The 18,234-nt window shown below is 41.0% G+C and overlaps 1 protein-coding gene across 10 annotated transcripts in view; it reads left to right on the top strand.

Moving 5' to 3' along the window:
- SMOC2 (SPARC related modular calcium binding 2) overlaps window positions 1–18,234 on the top strand; it is a 155,740-nt gene that overhangs the window by 36,213 nt on the left and 101,293 nt on the right. For all 10 annotated transcript variants that reach the window (XM_068939124.1, XM_068939126.1, XM_068939123.1 and 7 more), the window contains one exon: window positions 11,121–11,292. In XM_068939124.1, coding sequence (XP_068795225.1) covers window positions 11,121–11,292 — 172 coding nt within the window. The remainder of the gene's footprint in view (window positions 1–11,120; window positions 11,293–18,234) is intronic.

Genomic DNA, 18,234 nt, shown 5'->3' with positions numbered 1-18,234 from the left:
ACCTGCTGGCAACACTCTTCCTCATGCAGCCCAGGATACCTTTGGCCTTCTTGGCCACAAGGGCACACTGCTGCCTCCTGCTTAACTTGTTGTCTACCAGCACTCCCAGGTCCTTCTCGGCAGAGCTACTTTCCAGCAGGTCAACCCCCAGCCTGTACTGGGGCAGGGGGTTATTCCTGCCTAGGTGCAGGACCTTGCACTTGCCTTTGTTGAACTTCATGAGGTTCCTCTCGGCCCACCTCTCCAGCCTGTCCAGGTCCCTCTGAATGGCAGCACAGCCTTCTGGTGTGTCAGCCTCTCCCCCCAGTTTAGTGTCATCAGCAAACTTGCTGAGGGTGCACTCTGTCCCTTCCTCCAGGTCATTGATGAATACATTGAACAAGACTGTTCCCAGGACTGACCCGTGGGGGACACCACTAGCTACAGGCCTCCAACTTGACTCTGCACCACTGACCACAACCCTCTGAGCTCGGCCATCCAGCCAGTTCTCAATCCACCTCACTGTCCACTCATCTAGCCCACACTTCCTGAGCTTACCTAGGAGGATGTGATGGGAGACAGTGTCAAAAGCCTTGCTGAAGTCCAGAAAGACAACCTCCACTGCTCTCCCCTCATCTACCCGACCACTCATTCCATCAGAGAAGGCTATCAGATTGGTCAAGCATGATTTCCCTTTGGTGAATCCATGCTGACTACTCCTGATCATCACCTTCTTGTCCTCCAGATGCTTAGTGAGGACCTCCAGGAGGAGCTGTTCCATCACCTTGCCAGGGACGGAGGTGAGGCTGACAGGCCTGTAGTTTCCTGGCTCCTCCTTCTTGCTCTTTTTGAAGACTGGCGTGACATTGGCTTTCTTCCAGTCCTCAGGCACCTCTCCTGATCTCCAGGACCTATACTTTGCTACTGGAAAGAGAAACAAAAACTATGTATTTACTGAAGAAATGAAAAGAGTGAGATCTCTCTGGTTAGTGAGTGCTTGAACATGCATGCAAAGGACACCACTTTCCTGATAAGAGTTGGCCTGTTTCTTTACCATATCTTTAACAGTGCTGCTTTCAGCACTGTACTTAAGACTCAGTCATGCCTTCCATCCCAATCTATAGCTCAGTTTTCAGGCAACATATCTCAGCAGACTGATGTGTGACTGGCCTCACCTATGTTTGGATACCATTTAATTTTTTTTGATGGTGTGAAATGAAAGGAATCAACTGTTTATGTTAAACTGATGTTCAAAATAATTATAATAAAAATAAAGGGAAATTTTTTTGATCTCTGAAAACCCAAGTAAACAGTTTTTTTGGGGGGAAAAAAGCTACTGCAGTCCATTTGTTCTTGCTGTAGTGCCCTTTTATTACTTCTAAATATCTTCAGTACTGAAAGTTTGGGCTCTTTTCCTCTGTGGTGAATACACAAGGCTCATTTTGCAAAAGTGAATGTTTTAATGGAGTGTAGTGGCCTCCTGATCTTGGAAGTACACATATGAAGGTTGTCAGGTAATGGCTGCTTTAGTGTCACTATCTTTGTTTATCAAGTCTTGAAAATTAAGACCATTAGCTCATTTTTGGCAATATGAGGTCAGTGCTGACAAATCATTCATACATTGGTTCTAATGCTTAGATATTGCAGCTTGAGGCACGACTCATTTGGAGTCAGTACTTTGTGTTTTGAAAGATTATACTACAGCAGCATTCAAACGAAACAGTGAAAGATCCTTCTGAAAGGTTAGTTCATCAGGGCTGAGTGCTGCTCTTGAGCACAAGCCTGCTTCTATTGAAGTCTGTACATTTACATTAGTAGGGATGGAACTAGATCCTAAAATTAAGCTGCTCAGGAGAATAGCCCTTCAAGGGCTATGACTGCACTACCTTGAATTCTCTTTTCACAACAAAGCCAAATGGAGGGAAAAAAAAAGATTTAGACCCTTCATTCTTACGACTGCCTTTTAGTGTTTCATCAGATTTCCTGGTATAACATACTTAGAATGCTTAAACAGTATAGAATATGCTCTTACTGTAACTTCCCCTGTGCCTCCAGAGGCCAAAGCAATTCAGTTTCTTTTCGAACAGAACTGTAATAAGTAGAAGAAAAATATGGTCAGTTGGCAACTTTGAACTTACAGAGTCCATTCCCTTCCCCTGCCACCCTTCTCTTCATTGCTTATGGTTCCCTCCCCTCTTCCCTCTTCAAGAAAAAAATCTTCCTAGCAGATTAGAAATACTGTTAATCAAAAAGAGATTTCAGGTAATATGGTGGCTTTAAGTTAATGAGCTGTTGGGAGAAATTTTTTTTGGTAATAGGGTAATAGTGGAGCTTGGGGCTGCGTAAGTTTATGTCCATCCTTTTTTAAAGCGGGAAAGAATGTTTGTCACGCAGTTTGATTTCAGCTCAGTCCTTCCTAGTTTACATGGATGCAGAATTGAGATGCTTTGCCCTTTTTAGTCATCTGTGAAGCAGCAGCAGAAAGAAGTGATGGATGTGTTAACATTCAGCCCTGCCATCCATCCATCAATATAGCACAGTAGAGCTCACTTAACAAAATACCTGTAAAAGCAATAAACATTTTAAAAATAACATGCCAAAGCAAAGCATATCAATCAAAGCAGAACCTTGTTTAACAATCAATTTTCTGTGCTGGTTGTAACAAGATGATACTGTAGTTTAGCACATTTCCATATTCAGCGGATGGCGGTTAGTCTCCCAGAGCTCCACTGCACTCCAGGCACCAAGGGAGTAAAGCAAAACACTGTCCTAATTGATAGGTAATTTACAGCTGACCTTGGGCACAGACCCAAAGAGTGCTTTGCAAAAAAACCCAGCCAGCCCAGTGAAACTGCATACTCTGGTTTTTTCAACGGTTCGTGCTGCAGTTTACATGGAAAGAGGGCTGATGTGATGTTACACCTGAAGAGTTTCATGAAATGTGATAATGCAAAGGGGGATCTGTGCTGAGAGGTTCAACAGGGTCCTTTTCAATAAGACAATGTCTTAGCAACCGTTAGACAGATTTCCCCCTCCTGTGTGTGCCCTGCAGACTTACAGACAACTCTTGGAGACCTTTGATAAAGTTCTTTTTACAGATATTTCTCTCCTGGTAGAAACAGGCTTTCAGTTGTTCTTCTTCAAGTTTCTGCCTTTCTGAAACCTGGAATTCACATCTGTTTTAATTAGCTGGAACCTGGGATTTTGAATGTTTCTTTCCCTTTGTCTTCCTTTGATGCAGTGGGTTGGGTGAACCTCTAAGAACTTCAGCCATTTACAAGCGAACTAGCTGATCAGACCCTCCAATTCATACGGTGGAAAACACATTTCTAGGACAGGGCTCCATGTTATCCTTAGTAAGATGAATCCTATCCTAAAAGTGGATATTTATCTCCATTCTGTCCTTAAAATGAGAGTCTACGAAAGGCATGAACATGGCTTTGCTGTATCATGCTTAGCTGCCATAGGGAGTGCTATGCTATTGTAACCAAAGAATAAGGATTTTTTGTGAACAACACAAACGAATGAACTTTCACGCAACAAACGTTCATTTCTGGATGTCTGAAATAGCCTCATTGAAATCAGAAGTCCATTTGGTCACTCATCTGATAGTGGAAGATAATGGAAAGATTCTGATTAGTGCCAGCTGATAGTCTTTATCACTGAGAAGTGGAAACATTTTGATGAGGTTGTTTATTGTAAGTGCAAATGATCTTAAATTTTACACTCGCATCATATAACAGCAGGAATAAGCATATTCTAGCTCATCAGAATAGTGTCTGTGGAGTCCTATGTGAGATGACTTTCTGTATAAATCTGTCCATGCAAGCTTGACCTTAATGGTGATGTCCTGTATATCCGGACAAAGAGGTAGGTTACAATTTGCAGTAAGAAGCTCTGAGCTTTGTCCTGGAACATTCATGAAGGACTGTTGTTCTTCAAGGGGGTAGTGCAAGGTGAACTAATCTGTAAAAGAGAGGTTAAGCCGAGCAGCTCTATGGAGTTGTCATTTTGAAGGTGACTTCTGGTACTGTCCTAAATCACTCCGTAACAAGGATAAGGAGAACCTAGGTTTTCCATAGATTGCAAGACTTGGACGGAATGCTTTTGTGTGGTTAGAGGTGCTTAAAAAAAGCAACTGGCCCTAGAATGAGAGTAAGATTTTTTCTGTAATTGCACCTTCTACTTTATTCCTTAGCAGAAGAATGATGAAATGAAGCTTGAAAGTGAGTTTTAATAAAGCAGGTTAACTGAGACAATATAGCTGGTTGGAGTGCTCTTTAAGGTAGACTGTAGCATGTTGATATTTAAACATCATTGTCTTGGTCAGAAATGTTCATTTAAATAACGCGTAGAATACATATATATTTATATAGTATAGCGTGTGTGTGTGTACGTATACACAATGGGGTTTGTATATAAATACGTGTATAATACAGAAAGACAGACAGACAGACAGACACACACACACACACACAAACACAAACACACACAAACATATATACACATATATTACCATTGCCTAACTCATTTTCCCACTGTAGACTAGCCCAGAGGGAAAAAAATATTCCTAGCTTGGAGATTTCCACATCTGCCCTTCAGGCAGCTATCAGACAGAAACAGCATGGCTATATAAATCACTGTAAATCAGCACATTTTTCAACAGCACAAAGCCCTAAGCACAGAGCCGCTTTAGAGCACGCTGCTCCGTAGTTTGTACATGGACCTCCCATGCCAGCAGCAGGGAAGTCAGAACGTTCTATTCAACATCTTACAGTAACCAGATGCAGGATAAAAAATTGCCTTTCAAAGCTGTAGTCTGCAATAGGCCATTCCAAGAAAAACAGTGATGTCTAGTGTCCACCTTTTCTCTTCTGCTTGTTTTTCAGGCCTTTCATGCCCCCAGCCCCCCAGAATGAAGTGCTCTTCTCCTGGTTTGCAAGCAGCCTCGAGCTTCGCTTTAGATTCTGAAGCGCTAGTTTTCACTTGGTCTGGGCCAGGGTGTGGTGCGGGGGAAGTATGTATACTAATTCTTAGGAGTCCACAAAAAGTAACAGAAAAAAACAAACTTATTGTTAGTAGGTTTAAATACCTACAGTGGAGGGTATATATGACCCCTGAACAAAAATTGAAAAACTCTGACAGACAAAGTGAATCCGTGAACATCTAGATCTTCCTTTTCCCCAGTCCTCTTCTCATAGAAGAGAACAGAGGTTTTCTCCCCAGTCAGAAAAGAAACAGTTTCTGGCTTTCTGACTGTAGCAGGAAACAACAATCAGTTGGGCGAAACAACAATCAGTTCAGCGTAGGTTGCTTTGAGCTGTGCCACTCTAGGTGCAGCCTGTTTTTTGTGTTATGGATATTACTACAGGATTGTAGGCACCTTTTGTTAAATTGTTCCAAATCAAAAAATGAAAGACTAAAAAAGAATTGTTGGAGGAACTTTTCTGTCTTGCTCAGATTAAAATCAGACAATGGCCTCCGGCCAAAGACAATCCACAGCTGTACCCTATATCATGAAATGTGGAGTAGAACATTTCCCATTACTATTTAAAAGGCTATGAGATAGATTCCATAGCTAATCCTTACACTTTAGGCTAAACCTCTCTGTCATCAGCTTTTCCTTCTATGGGCAGAGATGCCCTCACTCTCATGCCCAGACTGTAATGTTGGTCTTGGCTCTTTTGCTTTCTTGTATGGGTATTTTCGCTGGTAGATGTACTCAGTTGTTAACTTTCTGGTCATATACTACTTTTTTCCCAGGGTACTCTGTGATCTGCTTTAAGTGGAGAATTGCTGTGCAGCATAGATGGTGGGATCCCAGATTTGTGCAGTGGAAATGCAGTTACTACGTTTCCTCTGAAGATCTTTTCTGCCCAAGAGGCCCTGTGGAGGCAGGATGTAGCACAATAGAAATGAAACTGAATCCTTGCATAAGAGTGCATAGTATAAGGTAAAGAGAAGATACATGTTATGCTGTAGCAATTAACGAGTTTATGGACCTATTATCTGGATAAATGGTTTAACAGCACAGTAAAGAAATATTCTAATGCCTGCTCTTGCGGTACTGGAAAAACTTTCTAATGGACTGGAGCATGCAGCTTGTGGTTGAGGAAATAAGCATCCTGACCTTCAAAAGACCAGATGTGGGACCAGTGACAAGAGCAATGCTGAAAGATAGAGCAGAGCAGAAAATGTAGCTGTAGAAATAATTTTCCCTAATATAGATAAGATTTCAGGTACCTGCTCTTTTATAAGCTGAAAATTCTATGACTACCAAACTCCAGTCACAGAAGAATGAACGATCACTGGACTGCTGGTACTACGGGAGGGCACATTTCAACCAGTATGAAGAACCTTTGGTGGATGAGACAGTGCAGGAACATGCTGGAATGCCATGGAGCCTGAAACACATGACAGTAAATCGTTTATAGTGACTTTTGCTTTTATAAACTGAGATATACTTAATAGTCAAGGAGTCTTCTGATACAGTCCCATTATCATTCTTTTTTTGCTAGAAATGCTACATGATAATTTAAAGCAGTGTCTACAATAGAATAGCAGGCCTCTCAGACATTTGGTGTTGTAAAATACAATACACTGGAAAGGCTTAAGCAAATTGGAGGCCATAAAAATATTTTGTGATATTAAAATGGAAAGCAGAAGATAAATAAAAAGCCAACTCTGGTTAAGAAGTCATGCCTGTTAATCTGTAGCATAAACTAAATCTGTGGTTGAAAACCAGTTTCTGAAACTAGACTAGGCTGGTCTCTGTGCTATTAGGGGTAGGAACACGTCTCTGTTAAAAGTGATTTACTTGTTAACAAGGATTAGCAATAGCTGTCCAGTTTTTGCTGGATGTTCAAAATAGTTCCACCTCTAGTTGGCCAGCTGTTGCTGGCTTAATCTCAGTTGCTACCAGTAAGTAGCAAAAATACTGCTTTAAGCTTGCCTTTCAGTGCATCATATGTTTTTACAATAACAGGTTTGTTTTTTAAATGAACTGAAGGCTAGAAATAGATGGGCCAGCATTCAGGATGAGTCATGTTCTGGTCCATTGATTCAGGTTTATAACCATCTTTCTCTCTAAACAGTCCCGTTTTAATAGAAAGGAGTGTTTTCATGGTAAAATACAGCTCTAACGTGCATCAGTATGATCCCAGTTTCTATACCACTGACTCCTCTTGTTTCTATTTGGACAAATAATCAGTCTCCTGAGAAAGCTCATAGTCTTTGCTCATTTCAGCAGTTCTATTAGTTTTGACGTATTTATCTGTTCCTTTGTCTACATACGAGTAAGCAACACTGGTTTGGGCTTGTATTATCTTACATTGCTGCAGTAAAGATGACAACAGATTATTTTCCAAAGGTTAATCACATTCTTCTTATTTTTTTTAATAAGTACATTTACTAATCTATCTCTTGCACACTATTTTTTATGCCAGTTACTTGCCATTTTGTCTTTCCTGCTATTAGATCCCTCAGTTACGCTAGCTAAAAGTACGACCCAGATTCTCCACTGAGGTTTGGCTAACCAACAATCTATTCAAGTGGCTTTGTCTCCTGGGGATCTCTTCATCCTCTTCTTTTCCAGGTTACGTGAATATCCTTGAACCCACAATTTACCCTCATCTCCTTTAACGCTTTGAAATAATAATAAAATGCTTAAATAAAACTCTGGATAAACACTCTTGAAAATATAGCTTTATCTGTGAACTCTCACTGTTTCAAGCAAGTGGATTTTGTTCCTCAGGCAGTTGAGGGGATTTTCTGTCCATTGTGTTACTGCGATTTGTCCACTGTGATCAGGCATACTCCTTTTAACTCCTGAAAAGACTCAGAACAGAAAAGATGAGGAAAGTGTGGGAGAAAAAAGGGATGGAGGCTAGAATGTTGCTCTGTGTGAGTGTTTTTTTTTTCTGAGGCCTGAGTTTAGTTCCCTGATCTACCATGGGATTCAAATATGATTTTGTGTGGGTCATGAAGCCTTCCTGCCCTTTTGGAAGATAACTGTCTGCCTGGCAGGGATGTTGCTGAGTATAAATTAAGGATGGCAAAAAGGCCTGGCCATTACAGAAATGGAAGGGGCAGTTTTATAAACAGAGAAAGGCAGTACTCTCATCATTACATCTCAAAATGGAAAGGGGAAGATTGTTTGATTTGCCATCATTAAATTCACACAGGAAGTATGAGGCAGAACAGGGAACTGGATACAATTCTTTTGTCCGAAGTCCTGCACTGTTCATCTGTCTTTGAAAAGTCCTCTTCTGACAGCCTCGACAGAGCTGCGGGTCAGTGAAAGGGTTAGCCCACGCTAGGCCTAAGCCCCGAGTCCTACAAATACTTCCAAGTCACAGCATCGCCTGTCCTGTCTCACAGCCTGATGTACAGGGGGAAGAAAGGATGCTTAGCGGACCTCACCAGGGCCCCAGGGCAGCTGGTAGGACGCTGCCTTGGGGCACGCCCCGGAGACTAATATAAGTGGGAGGTTGGTCAGAAACACGGAAGTTTGTCTTCACTGACGTTCATGTTGCTTGTAAAAAGAGATTACTTCAGTTTTCACCCTTTCTAGTCTGCTCATCTAATTATTAATACCTCTTAACAAAAAGGATGTGCAAAAAAGCATGGAGGGCGCAACATCTCTTTCTCCCTTCTGAAGCCCTTTAGCTAAATTCCAGGATGAAAGATTTGGGATTTGTGTGCCTGTGAACTGAGTAATTTGCTTCTGAAGCTACCTACTGTTAAAAACGAAAAATTGAACAAAACATCAGGAGAAAGAAGCTTTCCTTTTTATGTTATTGTGACACTGAAATTTAAAAATTCTGGTCAAATTCCAACAACATGACTATTTTAAAGTGACACCTCTGAGATTCTCCCTCCACGTACAGGCATACTCTCCATAAAGACATCTGCATTTCCTCACACTAATTGCTAGGAAATGCAAATAGACCACAGCTTAAGTATGAAAATTAAGGGGATTTATGAGTCTATGCATTTTTGTAATAAAATATAGGGAAGCTATATATAGAAACAGTTTTCTGAAATTGTTAGCTTATATTACTCTTTCCTCCTCAAATACTACTCCTTGTCCTGTTTTATTGCTTGAAATTTTCCTTCTAGTGGCCTCAGTTTGTAATCCGAAGTGTAAAATTTTCTGTAACTGGGATTTATGGCAATGAAGCAACACTGAAAATGAAAGAATAAACTAGTATTTCAGCCGGATGAAGTCCTTTTCTCGGGTCCATTTCCTTGTGCCTCATAATACCTAGCAAAATGATTATCTCCCAGCAGATACTTGGAATAACATTGCACTTATTGAGAAACAGCCAAACGGTAGAGATATTTATCTGAGGGCTGAATAGTTTGACCTTTTTCATAGTACCAGGCCTTCAGGCGCTCAGAAGACAAAACACTACCGTTGTTTTGGGCTGACGTGCAGTGGCATTGGGACTGGTCAGGTTTTCGGTGCAGACGGACTGCGTTCAGTGAGGCTTGGGGCAGACTTGGAAAGAGCAGCGTCGCCTGTAACTCGTAATGGAAACAACCTGAATTACCCCGGGAGGAGAGGAGATTGAATCGCTGAGAATGGAGGAGCGGTGGCGTAAGGGGCAGCAGTGAGAGGACTTCAGTAGCTGGGGACGCGTGAGGGTGACTTGTGTGGGAGGAGGCCATGAACCGCCCTGTGCTGGTCAAAGCTCGTTCCAGCTGGCTGAAACTCGCATAAAAAAGCAGAGGGGGGAAAAAAATACTGGGCACCATTGGAGGTTAACACGCAGTGTCCATAGTGTCCCTACTGAAACCTATTTAAGGAAGAAACCAGCAGCAGCCGGGGGCTGGAGATGCGCTTTTTGGGGTGTGTGTGTGGGGGGAGGGGGCTTCATAAACCCCTAAGGGTCTGTGGCCATGGGCAGCCCACGCCAGGGCAGGGGCACCTCTGGGGGACCACAGCTCTGGGGTGACCCCCGCCCGGGCAGGGACAGTGCCGAGGGCCCGTGGCCCAGGCGGGACCCGTGAGGAAGCGGGCGGCAGGAGGAGAGAGGGTTGCCGGGCGAAGCAACTTTGAGCTGCCCTGCAGGCCACCTCAGCCCCCTGCGTGGCCCGTCCTTTGACGGACGGAGCGTAACCCGCAGGAGGAACACCAAAAGCTGTGACTGGGGAAGCGGGCGGATGGGTGTCTGTAAAAGGGATTGTTTAGTTGTGCTCTTTTTTTGCCTCAGCGCTTGAAGCAGCAGTCAGAAGTGTGTGTGGGGGGGGGACTGGGGGATAAATTGAGTGAAATTCTTGGAGGCGCGACGGTTTTGCCTGCGACGTGCGGCCTGTGTCATCAGGTTTTCTCCGTTGCGCTGGCCCACGGCAGGGTGCTTTGGGGGAGGCTCTGGGGTGTCATGGTGTGGGCCGCTGGAGAAGCTGTAAGACCTTACAATTCCCCCTTCAATCCTGGCGTGTTTTTTCTTCATAGGCCAGCATATGCAGAAGTACCAACGTATCCATAACATATCACTAGAATTTCTGTTGCACCAATGAGCCTTTAGATTGTGAATGTGTACACTGCAGGAATAAACGATCTGTTCCCTGCGTCACATAGTGCTTCTAATCCTGCAGTGTTGGTATCAGTTCTGCAACCCTGCTCACCCTCTCTTCAGGCATCTTGGTGTCTCGAGACCACTGGAAATATTATGGATAAAATTTTAGATGAGTATTGACGTTAGAAATCCTGTTTGGATCTTAAACTTTGCAGCTTGCTATTGCAGGCTAATTCACCCGTGGCTAGTAAAATAGGCAAATATCCATTGCTCTCTCATTTTTATTGTGGAGAACGTTTGTGCTATTACTATTTTTGCTCTAAAGACTCTGAGCCACTGTGTTCCGCTTCATACTGGTTGGAGGGTTTCAGAGATTTCCTATTTGCAATAGTAGATTTATTATATGCTGTGGGAATGTTATAATGGCTGCCATTTCATAGCAGCAGCTGAACAACTCCAGGTATGCTGTATTAGCTGTTATTTGAATAGGCTAAAAATACAGAGCTTTCTTTTCAATTTTGGGTAATACCTATATGTGTTCTTTGGGGTGGTGATCAGGCAGCAATTTTTACTGGAGAATAGAGTTTCTACAGCATCATTTTATGTTATTTTTTCTAGTTTTTGAGAGTGGACCAAGACAAAGACAGAGAATGCAGCCTGGACTGTGCAGGGTCCCCCCAGAAGTCTCTCTGTGCATCTGATGGAAGAACTTTTCTGTCCCGGTGTGAATTTCAGCGAGCAAAATGCAAAGACCCTCAGCTGGAAGTTGCTTACCGGGGCAACTGCAAAGGTGAGGAAGTCAAAGCTTTCCAGTTGTGATCACAAGGAAAGATAACAGACTTTAAATAGCTTTTGAAAGTGACAGCTAGGCATGCTGTACTTTAAGAGTTATCTTAGAGGCAAGCAGGTAGAAATCTCTCCTGGTAATTCTATAAGATGCTACATGAGTAAATAAATGCTACACAAGATAAATTAATCTTTTTCCGTGAATAAATATAAGACTCTCCAACCCAGTTACAGGATAATAAGTTGCTATTAAGCAAATTGTAAGGTTAGATCCTCGTTCTGAAGGACCCTCAAGACTGGTATCTCTCTTTCAGTGTTTTAGCGGTTAATGCATAGAAATACCCTGGAATTCATTTTATTGATGGAAAAAGTAACTATTTCCATGAAAAAAACCATTTCTTTATCACTGAGCCTGCTGGGCTTCTTTTTTTGTTTTGGTAGTGGATTCCCTTTTATCTGTTCAATGAGAAAACACAGTGTTGTGAGACATATTCCAAAGTCTCTGCCCATAATCTTGTACTTCTGAGTCCAGCAAAAGCTGCAATGAAAACGATGAAGGTGAAGCTTTTTCGGGGATTGGTTTAATCAGCACAGGGTTCCCAATCAAAAGCTTTTTCTTACTAAAGAGCTACAAATGGAGAGGAGGTGAATGTGACCATCCCTGATCCAAAACACTGAATTGCAGTATATAAGTAGCCTTAAACAGGTGTCTAGTTGGTCCACTTCTCAAGAGAAAAAAGCCATTTTTCATTGTGGACTATGTCCTGTGGAAAATCTCATCTACAGTTCCTGTATGACTGTTTCTTCAGCTGCAGTGGGTACATGGAGCAAGAATACAGCACTGTGCAGAAACACTTGTGCTAGTTTTGCGTGAATTACCTCTGAAAGCTTAGCAGCCAGATGAATGAGATGTTCCTATGAGCAAAATGGCTTCCTGAGTAGCAGTGAACTTTAAATTCACTTGGATTATCACGCTGCATCTCTGATCTTGTAAATAGATTTCACTCATGATGGATTCACTGCTGAGATAAGCAGAAGTCTATGCAGAGCAGCAGTTGCATGCAGTAAGTTGGAGGAACAAGGTCTTTGTTTGATGCCCTGTCTGTGTTAGGCGTGATTCTGTGAGTTACCTTGTAATGAGAACTGGGAATGACCAGCCCCTTGCAGGCTCAGGTACTCCACTGGGGATGGCTTTCAGATATCTCAGAAATAAGAACTAGATTTATTTTTGTTTGATTTTTCTTGTCTACTGCAGTTTGATGTTTCAAGTTAGAGACGGTCGAACTCAGTCTTGTGTTTCCTAACTGTAATCATTTAGCTAGCAGAAAGAGATCCAATTGGTTATTGTTGTTTTGATTAGTTTTAAAATGTAATTCTCCCTGACATAAATCTGTCGTTATGACATAAATCAGTCCCTATAAATTGTAGGAATTTTTGTACATCTGAAAGCTTGTAAAGCCTCAAATAACGTAATTTTGAAGCCTCAAATAACGTAATTTTGAAATTCAGTGAAATGGTTTGTAATGCTTAGAACCCTCCCTGCCATTCCTAGCTACATCATCCACTCTTTTACTTCTGTTCTCTGTTTAAAGAAACTGTGCAACATCTGCAGCCCTTGCATTTCAGTTCCAATACTTATAAAGCATTCACAGTTTAATCTTTTGACTTTTAGAGTAAGCCAATGCTAGAAAATGCAGTTATGCTAAGAGAAATGTGACATAATTCCCTTCTGAAGTGTAGAGTGACTCCCTACACCATGATTTTCTTTTTTAAAATGCAGAAATACCAGTGATAAAGATTTGCTTTCCCTTGCTCTCTGTTCAAAAAGAGAGATAATGGAAAAAAATTCCAAGGACCACACAGACTCAACCTCTAGGAGGCAATTTTCCACATCATCTCTCTCCATTAGCTCCAGCAAGCCTCTGAAGCATCAAGACTGTTTCAAAGAGATATTCTGTCTCTTCTTCTTCCTAACTGAAACACTATGCTCATTCTTCAGTTCTTTCATAATAAGCCATTGTATTACCTGATGGATCTATTTACTTATGCAAAAGGATAACATAATTGAAGCTACCTGAGCCAAAGGTTTTGTTACAGTCATGAACAACAGAGAGAATTATTGTACGCTTTGTATTTGTTCATTGTATACATTTAGAGCATTTTACACTTGTTACAGGAATGCGCGTTGCAGAATGTTTTTCTTAATTGTTCATAATATATTGACAGTTTCATCTACAAGGAGTTTTTCATAAATATTAGTTGAATTGCCCTACCCAAAGTGTGTCCAGCAATGCTGGCAAATTTTGCTGCAGGCAGTAAACAATTACAATTCGGAGAAGTGCTCATTTATTGTTTATTTATTAATGCCTAGCATGTCACTACAATTGTAGACTTGGAATTAGACACCTTCAGCATCTTAAGTATTGCTAATAGTAAACAGATATCATGCCTTCATCAACTAGGTTCTTCTAATCTTTCGTTTAAATGAATGCAAACCTCACTCTACTGTTTAAATATTTTTCCCTTGGTTGTCAATAGACACACGACGGTCAGTAATTTGCTTAGTCAGTATCAGCAAGAGACCAGTGCTATTTTCATTTTGCATTTTCATAGTATTTATTATTTGATCAAAGTCTAAAATTTTGGAATGACCAATGTCTTTATTCCTGCCCACGGCTACAGTCATCAGAAATATTTCAAGCTGTGAAAACAAGTTTGAAGGAAGAAAAAGATGATCCACGGGCCTAGCTGCAGTTTCAGTTTCGGCATTGCAAGAGCTACCTTTGATAGCCCCAGCAAACCTCCAGAAGCAACTGAGGAAGTCTCAGATTAAGACCCTTTTTAGCTGGTTGCCTTTGAGTGGTGAAATTTGTTATGGCAGGTGATGCTTGACCAAAGAACAGAAGGGCTGTTTTAGTAGGATTAACCAAAAGATGACGGTTCCATTTCAGGGCAACTTTCAAGGTTTCAGAATTTGTTTTCATTCCATGTTGGGATGAAAATAAATCCTTTTGGAAGTCTTTAATCACTCCCTCTAAAAACAACAGCCAATAATGCATTAAAACATGAATTTTTGGATCAAATCTGAGATTGTTAATGCAGGAAGAAGTGAAATGAATGCATATATGTAGATGTGTAAGTTATGAACAGAAAAAATAGATGGGATCATCTCTGACCCCCAAGTGTAGGATTCACAGGTTTAAATTTCATCTGAAATCCAAGATCACTCTGAATGAAATAGAGCAGTCATAAGTCTGAATATATCTCCTCCTCTGTTCTTCTCAGGGGAAAAAATCCCTCTTGCACCCCACCAAAACTTGTCTGAAAGTGAGATACTTCCACGAACCATTTTATTTAACTGAAAACATTATGAGTGGCTTTTTGTTCAGTTCAGTGTATACATTAAAAATCTTAACACCTTGACAATTTATGACCCGCAGTCTTAAGGAATGATTTTGAGTCCATCATTTCTTGTTTATACATTCAGAGCTGGGATTGAACCATCGTCAGATTGGTGTCTGCTTTCTCCAGATATCCCTAGATGTGTCTTTTCTTGCAAAAGCCGAATTTGGATTGATCATCCTTTAATCTCCTTAGTTATTCTCAATATTTGTCTGACCTATTTATTTTTGATGACTTACTTACTTACTTAACTGCTAAATTAGAAAGAGCTAGATTGATTTAAAGTTACCTTGTTTCCTTTCTCCTTTATATTTCTTAATTCAAGTTACATTCATAGAAAAAGTGGTTATCTGAGGTAATTCTTTAGCACTGCAAAGGAAACAATTTTCATGGCCTGGATTTCAAAGCAAAACAATAAAATACATTGACCAGCTTTATTACTTTTTCTTTTCTCTCACTTCTGTCCATCTAGTTCCAGATAGCTGTAACAGAGATTGAAATGGCTTAATGTGTTTGCACGTGTTTATGTCTTTCTAAAGTACAGAAAGAATGAACAAACCTGAAAATGAATAAATGCTGAACTTTCCCCTCAGTCCTGAAAAACAACTCACCTGTGACAAAATAAGCATCACAATAGACTGTTTTGATAGTTTTTTTGTTTGCTTTTTTTGAAGACCTTATAGATTTTTATTATATTTCTTTTTTTTCAGTCCACTTCCAGACAGTTCTGGAATCAGTTGCTAAAGTTGGAAACGTTATCCTAATCTTATAAAATTTCCAGCCTACTTTTGCGGTTTCAAAGGGTTCAAATAGTTTGCATAAACTGTAGATGAACATCCACATTTTTGGATGATTTTCCAAACAAAATCTAAACTCTGAACTTCTGGAGATTTGCCACTTACTTGAGACAGACATTTACTGTGCAGTAAGATTTTAGGTCTTATAAATAAGTGTATTTTGACAGCTGAAATATATTATTTGTGTTGGGGGACTGTTAAAGTATCACCTGTGATGGGGATGCACTGCACACATGCACAGGCATCCTGTGCACACACACATACTTCACGGTAAAGCTGGTCCAGCATAGCCAAAGAAGCAAAACATACAAGAAGTGGGAAAGAAATATGACTGCTTTTAGACAAGGCAGAAGGACAGACAGGGGATGTCTCCCTGGTAAATTAAATATTGCCAGGACATAGTGTGACTAAGCAGGTATACTGGTAGAGTGATCCCCACCGCACTTTGAGCATGGGTCAGCTAGCACTTCCCAAGGACTGTGTGCACGTGGCGCAGGAGTTAGCATTCCTGGAGCTATTCCCAGGAGACAACATATACACAGCCACCTTCTTTGAGGGTGTAAGGCAGTTCAGCAGCACAACCACAGGCTGTTCTGTGTAGAGCTCTTCAGGATCTAGAAATGTTCGTCAAAACATTTAGTTTAGGAGTATAGAAAGTCATAGCACTATGGCCCTGATCCTCACACGCAGGTGGAGTGAATTTGGTACATACATACGAAGAACTGGGCGAAATGAAATACCAAGAGCTAAACCTTGTTATTCTTACAGGATTTTCTTCATACATGTCAGGGTAAATCTATTCCTATGACTAATACAACCTTGACCGTGAGTCCTTTATCACTTGGCCTTGTTCCATCTGCTACAGCTGGTGAAGATGGGACTGGAGAGCTCTGGATGTTACATTGTAAGGCTTCATAGCTTACAAAACAGAGCCTTTGATACTTTCTGTCAGTGCATGTGAAAAGTACAAATTAAAGTCTCTTAGTCTTGAACAATGTCTTGAAAAAAACATGCAGAAGCACCATATTACCAAAAAAAAAAAAAAAACCCAAACCCAAAACTCCTGTGAACTGTTTATAAAAGCAAAAGGAACAAAACTCTTTAATTTATAGCCCTGAACTATGTAGCTGCCCATTATGAGTAGGGACTGTTGCCTAGCACTGCAGTCTCCTTCCTGTAGGGCCAATAGCTACAGTCGTACAGTTAATGGAAATTTTACATGATTCAGAACTTGGCATAGCTTACTCCAAAAGGCTGCTGTATGGAGACTGAAATGCACAAGATATTAGCTAAAATTAGCTTCCTCAACAGAGATGGGAGAGGCATCCTCTTCAGACCCGTTGTAGCCTTTGCAGAGAAAATCTGCTTCTCAGCTCTGTGAGGAGGAAGGCAATGGGGCCCAGGAGACATACTGGATATGCTGCTATTGCCGGTACCTTCTGTCAGTTTCCTGTGCGTAGGAGAGGTTGTCATGGCATGAAAAATTCCCTAGAGCCGGACTGTCATGAAAGTAGGAAAAGGAGCTTAAATTAGCTTGTCTACATGCTTGTCCAGACTGGGTTTGTATTATAATGCCTGACCCAGCATTGCTCTTCTTCAGGTTTATCTTTTAAATTGGGAAAAAATACAACACCAGATAAGTCCCATAAGAAATGAATATTATACATGTGCTTTGCTTTGTATTAATGATAAAGTGGAATTATGCGTTCCTTCTGTTTAAGGGACTCATGACACAGATACCATTAAATTCAAGCTTTGACTTGTTTTCACGCTGCCTAGGGAGGACTCATCTCTCTAATCAGCCTTTTCATTCAATATCTTTTTAGAGGCTGGCTTCCTGGGGACTAATAAATCCCCCAAAGGCCTGAGGTTAAACAGTAATAGCCTATTTGCGGTCTTCCAAGCTAAGTGGGTTTTTACCTGATGCTCAAGTATGTGTTATGCTGCAGCTAGACTAAGTGGCCTTTTGAGGCTGTGCCTTGTTTAGGTCCTGTTTTCCTATGAAGAAAGAAGTATTATCCAGTTGAGAGAACGGGGGTTGTGAGCAGTCAGGCCTTCAGGAACTGGTTCTCAGCTGTGGGTAGGATAGCACAAAACCTACCTTTGCCCTATCTCTTACTGGTATGGAAGAAGTTATTATATGGCTTTGTGAAACTTTAGAGAACCTGGGATGAAAATTGTTTTTATAACGTGAGCATTCTCAGCTTATAAGGCAAACTGGCTTTTATGAATTTTTCCTAAATGTAATCATCTTGGTAGTTCAGACCATCAACTGCATTGAGGGTTTTATCAAGGAAGAATTGAGGAAAATATGTCAGATGTTTAGGGACTGACACAGAGAAAAAAGGCCCTTCAGCCACAGAGTACCTAGTATAAACCTGACAGTAAGCAGTGGTGTGGTCTCAGTACTTCTGCATGTGTTCAAACCTAAGCATGTGTTTAGCATGTACTTTGCTGACTGAGGACCTCATTCTCTGTAGTTTGTGTTAGCTGGTCTGACAAGTGTACGGGTGAATATCTGTCCTGAATTGTGATATATAACAGTACCTGAAACATGTTGGGTGTTTTTTTCATGAAGCATCTTCAACATCTCTTATGAAAAAGTCTGTTTTTTTTCCTGTAAGTGTTTGGAACTACTCTGTAAAATTTAGTCTCATGACTGTAGGATGGTACTGTACATACAATATTCAAATTCTCTTTTAAGTCGTGTGAATTTTTTATTGCAGACATCAGAAAAGTAAGAGAAA

Source organism: Struthio camelus, chromosome 3, assembly GCF_040807025.1.
Source record: "Struthio camelus isolate bStrCam1 chromosome 3, bStrCam1.hap1, whole genome shotgun sequence".
In the NCBI taxonomy this organism is placed as follows: Eukaryota; Metazoa; Chordata; class Aves; order Struthioniformes; family Struthionidae; genus Struthio; species Struthio camelus.
The sequence above is the reverse complement of the archived record's forward strand: the minus strand, read 5'-3'. Positions and strand labels throughout refer to the sequence as shown.